This window comes from Fundulus heteroclitus, chromosome 14 (genome assembly GCF_011125445.2).
Source record: "Fundulus heteroclitus isolate FHET01 chromosome 14, MU-UCD_Fhet_4.1, whole genome shotgun sequence".
Lineage (NCBI taxonomy): Eukaryota > Metazoa > Chordata > Actinopteri > Cyprinodontiformes > Fundulidae > Fundulus > Fundulus heteroclitus.
The window spans coordinates 8,582,713-8,597,453 of record NC_046374.1 but is presented as its reverse complement, the minus strand read 5'-3'; the positions used below and the strand labels follow the sequence as shown (position 1 = coordinate 8,597,453).

Here is a 14,741-nt window from a genome sequence, read left to right as displayed (position 1 = left end):
TACTTAGTGTCTCTAAATTGTCCTTAAGTGTGAGTGTGCGTGTGCATGACTGTCTGCCCTGTTGAGAAAAGGTATGTATAGCCAAAAAACGATTAGTTTAGTCCTAATTGAAGATAATCTCATCTTATCATGGGTAAACAAAACATAAATCGAGATCTTGCTAGCCATATGACGGAGGCTGAATTTGAATAATGGAAGGAAAGATGAATGGGAAAAAATACTGAGACATTCTCGGTAAAAAAATCTGAAGATGAAACCAGAGTGAATTTTTCCTCAAGCTGACAATCCCAACACACACAGGTAAGGAAACTCAATTGGTCTCAAAGAAAGAACACAGCGTTGCAGGAACGGTCCAGCTGATCACCAATTTCAATTCAACTGAAACATTTATGGTGAGAACCGAGGGGGCTGCCTGGTGCTTTATGATGAAAGCACGTCAAAATCGGCTTTGGGAAGTCAATCCAACTAGTTTCTCCATGCAAGAAACTTCTCGAAGTTGCCATCACTAAAAACGCACTTTAACAAAACATCAAATTACGTTACTGCGCCTTCCCTTATTGCACATAACATAATCAATAAAGTTATTTATGATGACCTATACCTGGATTACTTGGATCGTTCCTGACATTCCATGTGCATTTCACATGAATCGGCTGCTTAAAAATAGACGCAATTAGAAAAAAACTTTCAAGTCACCACTTTCCCAGATGTATTGTTTGATAACTCGTTTTTTTTACACTGGGCTAAACTAAGAGCAGCCACACGAGTGAGTCATATTGTTCACTTCCTTTTTGCTTTCTAGAATTGAAAATACGGCAGCTGATGCGATGACAGAATGTTTTCTGATAAATGGCATAGTATGGTCATTTGAGTTAGTTAGCAATAAAGCAGGTCTTTACAGAATCCGTTGGTTTAAAAAAAAACAAAACAGAGAGGAAGCTGAGAAATGTGACTGCTCAGTCCTAGAGCTGAACAGGTGTCCTTGTTAACTAAACATGATAAACAGCCCCTCAGGATTTAAATTGCTTCTTTATTGCACTCAGCCTTAGCAAGTACACTTGCTCAGCATGCTTATGTACTTGAGTACTTACATCTGAATAGAATAGTGTCTGATTATAAAAGCCAACCTTTTATAACTAATTTTTTTATCTAAAAAAAAGTATTTATTAATAACTAGACAATACTAGTAGTGGAAATGCTTATTGTGAGGTCATTGTTCCTTTGCTTTACTGTCTGTTTAGTTTCTTGACCACGATGATCTGGTTATTATGAGCACAGACACATGGTTTTGAACAGCTTAAACATTGTAAGATTTTGTTAAAAATGTTTTCAGCACATGTGTAACCAGAACACCATGTGCATTAGAAAAATGGGGCAATTTTAAAAAAAAAACATTATGTCTTTGATTGTTATAAGAACAAAGAAACACCAAGGAATACAATGGAGTTTTTAATTTACCAAGTTAAAACTTTGAAAGCCAGGTTACAACAATGCCGCATGCAGACACAGGAAGAAGCCTCTCCAATCAAGCTTCAAACCTCAGGTGTTTCTACTATGTGAGGCTGTAATTTAATCTGCAGAGATAGAAACATGCAAATGAGGCCTTACTCGGAGACCTGGGAGTGTGCCATTTTATGATTCATGACTAGTAACCATGATAACTGCCTTATTGACTTACAGTGCTAATGGTGCCCTATTAAAAAAAAAAGAAAAGAAACACAAGCTTTTGAAGCGTGTGTTTTGCCTGAGCTTTAGCGACCAACACTCAACTGCCCTGGTCAAAACAAAAAAAACTATTGGATGCTATTTAATTCCCAAGATCTTCAAATGTACTTTTTCAAATCATTGTCCTATTTTATATATTGTTAAACCCAAAAAAAAACATGTGATGGTTTGTGATGGTGGTATGTGTGGCCTGCAAATTTATGTTAGGGTGGAAAAGGGCCTGGATTAGTCTCTGACCTTACATGAGGAGCTGGATGCAGGAGCTGCTTCGGTTTGTCGTGGTAAGGAAACAGCGAAGCTAAAATCCGACGCTCTCCATTCACAGGTTCCGAATCTCACCTTTGATCGTGAGATATATACCTTGGCCAAAAGAATGAGATCTTAGAGTGAAACTGAGCTGCTTCACAGGGTGGCTTGGACTTGGCCTTAGAATCAGCTTGAGAAGCTGAGTTGTCTGGGAGAGCGAGGGGCAGAACTTGCGCCGGTCAAAGACAAAAGGCAGGTGAGATGACAGAAGAGAGTTTGGTCAGGGCGCCTGCTGGGCACATAGAGTTAGAGGTTACATGGACCTGTCCCACTTAATAACAAAGGCTGCCAACAGAATGGACTAAATATTTCTGCAGGAACAAATATCATGTCTGTTAGAGGATTAAGTATTTCCTGACTTCCTCAGACTAACAAGGTTATTTTTGTTCTGATACCAATGTCATTTTGCATGTGTATGCCTTTAGATCTAATTATTACCTGCATTGGTTTCATACGTGTCTTTCTTTAAAGAAAAAATGTCTTTCGATTCTCTTCTACTTATCGAAACGTTGCATCTATCAAGCTGTCCTCCCCTGTCCTTTTCTTACGGCCACCGTAGGTGTGCTACCCTGTGAGAGCCTTTAGCGTGGGCTGGAGGTGACGGAAGGGATTCTTTAGTCAGCTGAGGATGTTGGTGTTTGCCTTCACTGGCCCCACACATGAAACATCTGACGCATTGGGACCGCATCGCAAATAAGGATAGGGACGGCGGGGTGGCTGAGTGTGCAGTGTCCTGTGGTTGGGATGGCGAGGGAGGTGCTCAGGAGAGAGGAAAAAATAAGAAGCAGGTAGGGAAGAGGCAAGCAGACTATGGCCCCCGGCCATGATTATCTACGCCTGCCGCTCTGACCCCCTGTGCCAATTACAGAGATAAGGCAGCTTGTGGTTGTGTTTTCAAGTAGGCCTATGTCTCTTGCACTAAAGGAAAAAATGTATATTTGATGCCTGCTTGCATGCACAACATTTGTATTCCGGTAGCTATCAGGGGCCAAGCAATCTTTCTTTCCCAGTGTACTTGCCTGGGTGTGTGGGAGGGGAGCTGTGGTGCTTTGACATGACAAGATAAATGCAGTCGATAGCCTCTGGAATTGCAGATGCCCACCGCAGGAATACATATTTGAGTCGTAAGCTGGAAAGGAGTCCTACATTTCACAGAGTTCTTCCCGGTGGTTGAGAACCTCCCTTCATCCCTGTCACACCGCAGTCTGCAGTCTCCCTATGCATTTCTCTCATCCACTTTCTCTCTTTTTTTTTAACGCCGCTTCAATCTCTAGAGAAGGATATTGCGGGGATGCTGATTCATGATTTAAGCAGCATTTTACAGCGTGTTGTGGCATAAGGGTAGAATCCCATGGGACAGGCATCAGTCCTGCAGGACAGCAGGAATCTCGACAGTTCCAGGCTGCTGCCGGTTCTCTCATTAGAGATCCTGTAATGAGTCCAGATCTGAACTGTCGTCAGTGCCACTAAAATCCCCCGAAAAAGGCAGACTGATTACGGTCTGCAGGCAACGCTACTAAGACAGCCACACTCGACTAATCCCCGCACTCTCTGCAATTAAATTCAAGAGCTGCTCAAGTTCAACTCTTCGTGTTTACAGTATTTTGAAAAGAAATTATAATTATGCTGTCAAATACGAGTAACAAAACTGCAACAAAAACTAAACGGCACAAAGAGTGTGCAGCATGGGTCTTGTTTTTTTTTTTTATCACGACCCAAACTGATGACAGCATTCACAGTTAAAACAGTCAGCAGGTTAGCAACCCGTCAATAAAGTGAAGGAGCTGCTCTACATCGAAGCTCAAGTTGCCAAGAAATAGACTTCTAAGACTGACAATGGAAGGTTCAGAGCATGTCTTCAAATCTACAGGTCACACCAGCTGCAGCCTGAAATATAAAAGGAGTTAATCTAGCCAGCATGATTATATTTTTTTATAGTTTTTAACTATCAGTACACATTTTATCATTATTTAATGTCACGGTCATGTGCTGCGGCACATCATGAATTTATTTCATCTCTAAGCCTTACAGATCAAAATCAATCATTGGGGGCCAAAGCTACCATATCAACCTTAATTGGTCTGCATCAGAGTTGTTTTGCACATTAACCAATCAGATGTTGGGCTTTATGTAGCCGAGACACACCAGCAGTATATATCGTAGCACAGGAAATAAAATAAAATATAATACTGAACTGTTTATCTGCAATTTACCATATAGTTGTTCCAGATTGTAATTTGTTTTTCTAATATAATTACTTAATTGTTTAATAAATTGAAGCCTATTCATCCTTTTCAGGAATTCTGCACAGGCGGCGCCATTTTGTCTCGGAACTTCCGGTTAGCCAGTTCTGCTGTTTTATTAATAGTCATAGCTTTGGTTGAGTCTCTCTCTTGTGTAAAAAGTAAAATATAAATTCTGAAAATCGATTAAATGCCTGGAATTTGTCGGATTTAAGCTTTTAAAACGAGGCATAACGTGATAATTTTTCACAGCAGTGTGCTGAAAAGACTTGCGCTTGTAAGTGCCCTAACCTTTGCTACTAAGCATAGCAAACCCCGACACGGGGACTAGAGATTACACTGCTACGTATTGAGTGAAATATTACCTAGTTGACATAATTGTAGTGCTTATACAGTTAAGTGTAAAAGGTGAGCAGTCACCGTTAATGAGAGCTGCGTCAGCTGCCTAAATATGCAGCAGTGTTTCACCTTATGAGCAGCTGCACACCAGGATGCTTGTAAGACAATACTAAATAAAACCTGTCCCCCCCACCCTTTTTTCTGATAAACTTAGAACAGTCTGAGGTTGCGGTTGCGCTGAGGCACTCTCCAGGGGTTAATGAGCGAGAGGCGGAGACACAGGGTTAAAGGTTAATATTAAACTGCTCGGTGCTGTTCCAGCTCTTCCTCTGCAGCTCTGTTAACACGAACTGTAGGAGAAATTACTGATGCTCACAAGCTTTAAAAGAGGTGGAAGCAGCTCCACAGAAGGCGGGGCTCAACTGAGTTCTGAACGGACAGCGCCGTGAATGGGCTCAGAACCGATCCTTGCTGCAGTCCCACTTCCATCTTGAACTCCTCTGTCAAACCTACAGCACACCTCACCACTGTGTTACAGACCTCATACATGTCCTGCTCGATTCTAACATACTTCTCTACAATTTCAGATTTCCTCATGCAATACCACAGCTCCTCTCTTGGCACCCTGTCACATTTTTTCTCAATGTCTACAAAACACAATGCAGCTCCAGCTGACCTTCTACTTCTCCATCAAGATTCTCAAAGCAAAGTAGCTGTAGTACTTTTTTAGTTTACTTTTCTTTTTTTAGCATAAAATAAAACCACCAGTGGCGGTTCTAGGCCAAATTTACCAGGGGGGCCACATTGGGGCCAGGGTTTTTTCACAGGGGCACAGAAAAAAAAAAAAAAAAAAAAGAAAACAATAAAATGGCAATATTTAGCTGTGTAATAATATTAAGTGAGCCACTTGTGGCTCTGGAACTGCAGGTTTCAGACCCCTGATCTAGCAGTTGAAAACTTTGCCCCCAGCTCAATACGGCTAAAGCTAAATGTGAAACATCTTAAGTTTTAAATCCTTCTTGGAGTAAAGCTGTATAGGTAAAAGATAAAATTGGTCAAAGTGACCAATCAGTTATGGTTTCTTTGCCATTGCAAATAATTAGAAGAAGTGCATTTAATGTTATGACTTTAGTACAGGGGCCAGGACCATTTCTACTGGGGCATGGGCCCCTGTTGGCCCCTGTCTAGAACCACCCCTGAATACCGCTGCTCACAGAAGCTGAGTTCTGACCTGGGTTTAGTTTCTACTCTTTCCACTAAGTTTAGCGTATGACTCATCAACTTTATTCATCTGTAGTTGTGAAAACTTTGCACATGTGTCTTGTTCTTGAAAATTAGTATCAGCCACATTCACCTATTTTGCAAAATGTGCAAATACATTTTATCCCCATATAAATGCACGTGTTCTGATTTACGTCATCCATTCATTCGTTATAGTATAGTTTTCATGCTCCTGTTCTTTAGCAATCACTTTTGCTACGTACACTGGGACGTTTCATATTGAGGGGCAAAGAAAGAACTATTCATATTCCCCTTTCACACAATAGTACCAGTAATCTACTGGGACCACATTTCCAGGTCGAACAAAGATTAGCGCCTGTCACCCATGTAAATTAGTCAGGTTAGCGCTTCTCACACTTAACCAGGGAACGGCACAATGGATGTACCTAATATCACCTGCAGGTGGCAGTAATGCAAAGGATAAAGCTTTAACTGATCAAGCCGACCTTTATAGAAGAAATTTATCCAGAAATTACATCTGGGAAACAGCTGTTTAGCCACAAAGAACAATGGCTTCAGGACCGGTAGTTCTTAGTTCTTAGTCTCTCCTGGTTCTTAGTAACTGTTTAAGAAGATTACATTTGTTTTAATTATATACCCAGGCAACAGTGTGAAGGTTACTTAAACTTGTTGTAAAGTTTAAATAAAGATGTTTGGGTTTTGCTTTTTTTTCCCCATTTGTTTAATCAAATATTAGTTGCATATGACAGCAGAGTTTCATAAGAAACAGACATAGGGGTGTCACATATTGCCTCATAACAACAATAAAAGACCATTTTATTGTAATTTTCTAAGTTTAAGAACATCACAAGAATCAGATTTGATTCAACATTTTGACTTTAGATTGCATTTCCTAAAAAAAAAGTAGATGGGAATCTACTATGGCAGCAACATTAAATTTCACACCCACAAAAAAAAAGAGTACTTGTTTCTCCAAATATAGATTTTTTTTCCCCCCAGTGAAATCTGATACATGCGATAAAATTTGGAAAATGTGGGACATGACTGAGTAAAAGTGATTTCTAGTTTGTACTCTTGATCTGTTCTAGACATGACCTCGATTCGGACCACATATCTACACCTGTTTTATATATTAATGAATAAAAAGTCATTCTGTTTTGATATTTGGAGTTAATTGGAAAACAAGAAAACAATCATCTTGAAGAGAAGCAAGACTAAGCTCGGGGGACTGACAAAAATCTGAGTCAATACAAATAAAACAGAAAAAAAGATTATTGACTGAATTTAAAAATGGCCATGACACCAAGCTGTTTCTGAAAATGCACACCATGACAGCTATGGAAATGATTACAGTGCTCCCTGAAATGTGCAACACATTTCAGGGATTGGGAAAAGAATGCAGAGATAAAAGTGTGTTATGATGAGGCTAAGGTAGACCTTTTTTATAGAGCTGTGATCTCTCAGAATCTTCAACCAGAACACTACACACATATATATATATATATATATATATATATATATATATATATATATATATATATATATATATATATCACTGAATGGTAACAATTCCAGGCAGTAGTCATTTTGAACTGCAACACTATTTATAAGACTTGTAAATGATGATAAATAATATTGACATACTTATGCTGAGGTTCTCTGTTAGATATGTCATTGCAGGCCATTGGGAAGTTATACATTTAGACATTTTGCAACTATGTGAGGAAAAAAAAGAAGGACTGAAAGCATTAATCTAATTGGATTTTTTCAGAGTTGAAGCCGCTAAATTTCATTGGAAGGCCTTACAAGAAGTGGTAAATATACCACTTCTTGATATGGGTGGTCATTTACAGTACAGAAATAAATAACTAAATGAACACATCTAATATGTTTTCCCAAATTGTAAATTCTGCATCATATTAAATAGAAAGATAAATACTCAAGTAAAAGGTATACTTATACAATATTTTAGGTTTTGGAGATTTAGCTAAATGCTTTTTTCTGGCCTCCCTTGCACAACAAATCCATATACGGTTATATGAGGCAATGTTCAGTCCTAGTACTACCAGCTCTCCTGGGCACACTGATTGCGCCTGGGTGTAGCAAACATAGCAGTGCAAAAAACATCTTAAAACAGACTCGGGTGATGTGGCTCAAGCCTCTCTTAGAGTTGATCAGGGGCACTTATCAGAATTAATTTAGCAATCTGAATGCAAAACTTCCTGAAAAACACTGAATGATCAATGTGATATCAGTCCTCACAATTAGATGAGCAATGTTCTTAATCAGAAGTCCTTCACAGTTGAGTAAATTGAACAATTTATATCCCTGTGAGACCTTTCTGAAAAATAGGACTGTATTGATTTTATTTGAATATAACGGATCAATGGATTACAAGGGCTTTGAATCTGTTTTGTTTGTATTGCAATGTGTTTTTTGTTGAGTTTTAGGTTGTGTTCACTATACCCCGTTGGGAGAATGCTTAGTCAATTGTTTAGGAACATCAGTAATTGCTGGCAGAGAACCATCTGGAACATGGTGGATTAAAAATCTTTAACGCCTTTGCTACGATAGTTCTGTGAAGATCGTTTCATGCCTTCACTTTTCGTTTGTTGCATCCCCTTTATAGTTCCATTAATGAAAACTCCACAGCAGTTTGACTCAGTTATGCATTTTAATGTCTACAGAATAAGTTCCCGTGAAATGACGTCATCAGTATTTTTGACAAAACTGGAACAAACCTGCTAAAAGTTTGCTGTCTAGTTGCTATCTAAAGGCTATATTTCTATTCTTTTGTGTGTGGAGTAAGTAATAGATCAGATATTACAAAACGAATGTGACTGCTACATGAAAAGCATCTAGATCAGTTCAGATATAGTAAATAATACTAGATCAGAACAGGGGCGTACAATGCAAAAAACGGAACTTGAAAATGTTCTTGAAATGAGTGTATTTTTCCTTGATTTGAGCAGGTAAATAAGACGATCTGCCAATAGAATAGGATTTTTGCACTTAAAATAGGAACAATTCATCTTCATCGTCTTATTTCAAGTGCAGTATATCTAATTTTCTTATTTTAGGGGTAAAAATACTCATTCCATTGGCAAATAATTTTATTTACCTGCTCAAATCTAGGACAAAAACACTAATTTTAAGAACATTTTTCCCTATTTTTAGATCAGTTTTTGCAGTGTAGATTACGTAAAAGACAGCCAAGATTATCAGACAATACTGCACATTGAAATAAAATGTTGCCATATGAAGTTAGAGCTGCAAAGCCAAAAGATATTCTGCATGTTCAGCGATTTTTCTTAAAGAGAGGGTCTCAATTTTTAAAAAGAATCTGCCTTACACAAACATGTCTGTGGGGTTGAGTCTGTTCTGAAGTGAGTACTGCAGGCAGAAAGGCCAAAGGGTATGACATTAGCAGACGGCGTGCTTGCACCCCACACACTGCCCATATGTCATGCCAAATCTCATCTCATCGTGAAGTAAGAGAAGGTGCTGCTGGCGGCTAAAAGGCCACCTTCCAAACAGATATCATCAGCCAGATAGCCTGACCTGGCTGGAGCTGAGGGCCGCAGCTCTGCTCCCTATAACATCATGATACATCAACTGAAGGGAGCGGGGTCACAAGACACTAAGGGGTAAAAAACATGGTGGATGCATCAAAATCCACAAGTCCGGAGATACAGAAGTTCAAGAAAGGCTATGGTTGAGATTCTATCCTTTCATCAGTGGTTACTGTTGCTACCCAGTTTATTTTATCACGGATCTGAAATGTTACTCATTCAAAGCGGGCCCTTGTTATATTGATTGTCTGTAATCATGGATAAGGCAACGGTTTGACTCGAATGCACAAAATGTTCGGCTTTAGTTACTGCAGGACTCTGAAATGGATATTGGTCAGCAGATTGGATTAAGCAGACGGAAGATTTCAGCCACAGCGAATCCCAGATCAATGTTTCAACCCAACTACCGAGGTGGTCATTTCTCCGCGTATGGATTGGCAACACCTCGTGGCAAAAGCCCTGAGTTAAGGAAGCAAACACGACCGTGCGTCCGCAGCCATTTACCATCCTTTCTAAACAAGTCAGCCATGTAAAGGGAGGCCGGAAAAGTAATGGCCCCCATCCTGCAGCCGGTTAAACTGATAAAATAAATAAATAAATCTGCTTCATTTTGTCCCCAGCCTAGATGTGGCGCTACGAAAAAAAAAGTCTTTGACCCTAAACAGATATTTTCTGTTTTTTTTGTTTTTTTAGTCGCACTTAAATGTTTCAGATTGACAGACAAATTTGAATGTCGGATAAATATAAACTTAGAAAGACTGCGGTTTTCAAACAATAATTGCATTCGTTAAGAGCGGAAAAAGCTCTGAAGACCCTCCTGCCCCCTGCTTTATTTTGGGCTGTTTTGGGACCTCCATGTTTAATTGTGGCTCTTGCCGTGATTTGGGTTGACTGGGGTCTCCTGGGAAGGTTCACCACTGCTGTCTTCTCCATTCGTGGATAATGACCCTGACTTTGTTTCGCCGCTTCCCAAAGATTTAGAACTGTTTTTGTAACCCTTTCCATCTACAGATGGCGATGAGTTGATTTTCTATTGTTTTTGATTTCTTTAGATTATTTATTCCTTGTTGATCTCTTTCAGCAGTCAGAGAGTTTCTGGTTCAATTCTTAATGCAGGTCAGGTCATAATAGGGCCTGGCTTTAGCTTCTCAAATTCAGTGGGGGTTATTATTTTTTACACAGGGCCAGGTAGGTTGGGATAGTCCCCCCAACACCCCCCCCCCCCTCTCTCTTTGTAAGCTGCTTTTTGTATTTAGTCAGCTTATATTTATCCAACATTAGATTTTTTCTTGATGATCTGAAACACTGAAATGTGACAAAAAAAAAAAGCAAAATAGAAAGAAAATCGTTTGGGGGCAAACACTTTTTCACGGCGGTGTAAATAAGAAAGTATGCCTGGTACTTCACTGACATCTAGTGGTTAAACCAGAGTACTGAAATATTTTCAAGACTGAATTTGTGCAACATATGTAGAGACAAAAGGTTTTATTTATAACAATAATTTTGCGCATGTTTGCTTTGAATAGAAACTGACACTAATGCAGAAACAACATAAGACATCAAAAAACAGAAACATGTTTAAATTACTATACAGCTACAGCCAACTGACACCATTGATATTGCAGTTCGATGGTATCTATGATAAAAAATGGGAAAAAAACAATCACCTTCAAACCCAGCTTTTTATCTCTGAAACCTATATTTGTATGCCTGGAGGTGGAAAGAAATTGGCTGGATTCTCTTTTTATATAAAATGTTTCACCCAGTGTTTTGTATTGCAGTATTTACGTAGAAATACTGTAGTAAGTAGAAAGTTGAATAGAATTGAAATGTACGTAAATTACTTTACATGCACGACTTTACCCTTAGTTTTTATGTTTGACTGGATTGAAAGGACTATATATTGAGGAATAGATTTTGCTATTTTGTAAAGTGCCTTGATATAATGTTTTTTTTTGTGAATGTGCAGACAATAAATACTTCTAATAGACTGATTACAATATGTAGCATGCCATGTATTTTTTTTATCTGAATGTGATTATTATTTGAAAATAAAACTGGATCAATTGGAATTGAATCTGGAAGCTCTAAATGTAAGATATGCATTGAATCTGTTTGCCTTTAAGGTGCCTTAACATGGCATTTGTTGCGATTTGACACAGTCTCAGGAAAACTGAGCTGATGTGAACAGATGTGAACCTGACTCTCATATAGCATGTATAGCTGTCACAATCTCCCGCTGTCATTGTATGACTATTTTTAGATAAACAATTGCAACAGCAAAAGAATAACAGATAAAATGACAGTGGAAACAATGGCAGTTTCAGTTTTTCAACATGGTTTAACATGTTTTGGGCTGATGGTTCAGTAAGGCAGATTTAAACCCTGATTAAACTGTTCAATAATAGAGAAATCATACATACATCTGGTGATATAAATGACACACTGGATAATGATTTACAATGACTAGCATCTGACATGAAACTAAAACTGATTTTAACGCTATACTGAAATCTGACCGTGTCAAATAAAGGTTATTGTCGAATGAAGAATACCTGTGGAGAAACAGAAATTGGGAGTGAAAAAAGTCCCTGCAGCCAGGCAAGCAAGGAGAACAGCTCCGCTAATTGCTGCCTCCTCAGATACTCTTAAACTCATCATGTCAACAACCCACATTTCTACATTTCCAAAGAGCTCATTAAATCAAGGCGCAGCGACGCAGACACAGAAACATCGCTGCAAACATGAGGTTTTCTCTGTTTCTGTCACCACACCCGGCACCACTTACCTGCAGGCTAGTTGTTCAATTGTCAGGGGCCACGCTAGAAATAACAGTTTGCTATCATTGTGTCTGCATGAGGTAGAAAAACATTCGCTCCCTCCGAAAAAAAAGGAAAAAACAAGCACACAGCAGGTGGCGCCGCCTCTCAGGGGAGACGCAATTAGCTATCTGGGGGCAAAAAACTGCAATTGGTCCCGCACAGAAAAAAAAAAGCAGCACCTGCACGTGAGGCCGGTTGGCACCCACATTCAGTGGCCCAGAACCGGGCGAAACCATCAGTGGAGTGTCAAGCTGGCCTTTTCCTGAAGCTGGTTTTTAAACAGGGCTGAACGAAAAAAATTAAAACTTAATTTCAAGGCGTCATCGGTGGATTGTTACAGGATGAAAAAAGAAATGTGATAATTATGCATGTGAGACATTTATTAAATCTGTGACGGCAAGGGGAAAACTACACGCAATTTAAAGAAAGTAAAATAAAAAAATGTGAATGTGTCAATGTTGTTAAAAACAAAATTAAATACATGTACAAACAAATAAAAACTGAAAAAAATAATAAAAAACAAGAGCAAAGATGCATACGGAAAGACGAAAAATAAAACCCAGGAGATGAGAAATAGGAGCGGTCGATGAGGACAGGAGAGCCGCGAGCGCCACCGTACAACTCAGGGGGAGACACAGAAATATACACATTTTAGTCAGAAAAATGGATAGAACCACTTACTGAGGCTACAGTCTATCCTGATACAATCTGGCGGGAGAGAGAGCGAAATGGTGAGAATAGAAAAAAAGAAAGAAAGAAAGAAAATAAGAAAGAAAGAAAGAGGGTAAAAGAGAAAAAAAAACAAGACATTTTACATCCTTCAAGGTACATTCTGCAGACAACCAAGCATTGTTCTGAGGCCACCATCCGGGGACAGGCTCTTAGTCAGGATCACCCTCTCAACTAGACGTCCAACATCCATCACTTGTCCCATCAAATGAAAGCGCAGGAGAAGGCAAGTCTGACACCTGACCATTTCATTCCTTTTTTACTCTCAATTAGTTTCAAAAGCAGGCTGATGTAAAACAAGCTGAGCTCTGTGATACATTAGTAATTACTAAAGACCTAAAAATGAGATTAGAGTGATAATTTGGCATTTTAATTGTGATATTTTGCCTGAATGCATTCATCTTTATTTTCATATTACAGCACTATTAAAAGAACACATTACTTTAACGACAAAATAAAATGTTTAAGCTGTAAATACCAAAGGGCTTCTCCAAAGTATTCTTTCCAGAACTTCTCTGGTGTATGAAGCGTTTCCCTAATTTAGCTTTAATTTCAGCCCCGTTTTCCTGACACTTACAGCTTGGCTTGCCTTCTGCAGCACTTCCATTATCAGCAACCCCAACGGTGCAAAAGACAGAAAGGGTGATCTGCACAACCCAGCCACCGCATGCCTGGTGCACACAGCACATTAGTTTCTATTAGAAAAAAAAACCCAAAAAAACATTTCTATTAAAATTATGGAAATTCATCATCTACTCTTGTTTTAGAGAGCAAATGATTCTGGGGTTAGTTTAAACGGCCCCCTCAAAGCCCTTTCTGTGAGAGCTACCACGTAAAGGGATTAAGTGCCATTAAAGTCATTATTCCCCCTCAGACTCTTCTTTCTTTCATTCATTCATTTCATTTCTGCTCCTCTTCCTTTTCGTGTAACATGAACCAAGTGTGCAAATGGCATAGTGGCTCGGTTGTGGTCTAGAGCTGTCAACCGCTACAGAATAGTGGACACAAACAGCCAGAGACCAGCGTCACCGTGCAGACATGTGGCAGGAACGCGGTGCAGCTTCATTACATGCGCTTCAATGGGCCACGCCTGTTCCTTTGGAGCCTTGAACAGGACAAAAAAGACCTGGATGTCCCAACCGCAAACCTAAACTAGGTTCATCTGTGTGCAAAGAAAAAGCAAGAGCGTAGCCATTTAACGGCTACCCTCTGTTTTTCCATGCTACATAAACCTGCAGACCATCAAAATGATCAGCAATTAATAGTGTTAGTCCAATTAGGACTATTCACAATCATTAATTACTCTGATTCTAAATATTTCGACAAGGGTCTTCCACCATAGTACCAGATTCATTTTCTAGTGAAATAATTATACATTATAAGAGTAATAGCATCCGACTACAATACAATTTTCAAAGTTTAATTTCAGGACCAGCTAAAAAAAAATAACAACAAAAAAAAAAAAACATTGGTCTAGGATAAAAGCATTTGAAAAAAAATTATTTATGGCCTAGGTAGTTGGGAAAAAAAGATAACATTAGGTCAGAAAATGGCGGCAGCTGCTACAGCTGTGAGCTGGTCTCTCTGGCTGTTTGATCCGAGGGCCGCAGACATACAGGCCATTGAAGGGATGAAAAGTTCCATCGTCTGAGTTCTGGCCAGATGGGATGTTCATGAGTGATAGACAGAGAGAGAGAGAGAGAGAGAGAGCTAAGGCTTTGTCCCCCCCAGACATCTTTACTGCGGTCTGATAGGTGACTGCG

The 14,741-nt window shown here is 39.2% G+C and overlaps 1 protein-coding gene across 8 annotated transcripts in view; it reads right to left on the bottom strand.

Annotated features, from left to right (window-relative positions):
* The window catches only part of nrxn2b (neurexin 2b), an 871,341-nt gene that overhangs the window by 421,984 nt on the left and 434,616 nt on the right, over positions 1-14,741 (bottom strand). For 6 of the 8 annotated variants that reach the window (XM_036146226.1, XM_036146219.1, XM_036146224.1 and 3 more), the window contains one exon: positions 12,931-12,957. The exons of the other annotated variants lie outside the window; for them this stretch is intronic. In XM_036146226.1, coding sequence (XP_036002119.1) covers positions 12,931-12,957 — 27 coding nt within the window. The remainder of the gene's footprint in view (positions 1-12,930; positions 12,958-14,741) is intronic. 8 annotated transcript variants of the gene reach the window in all.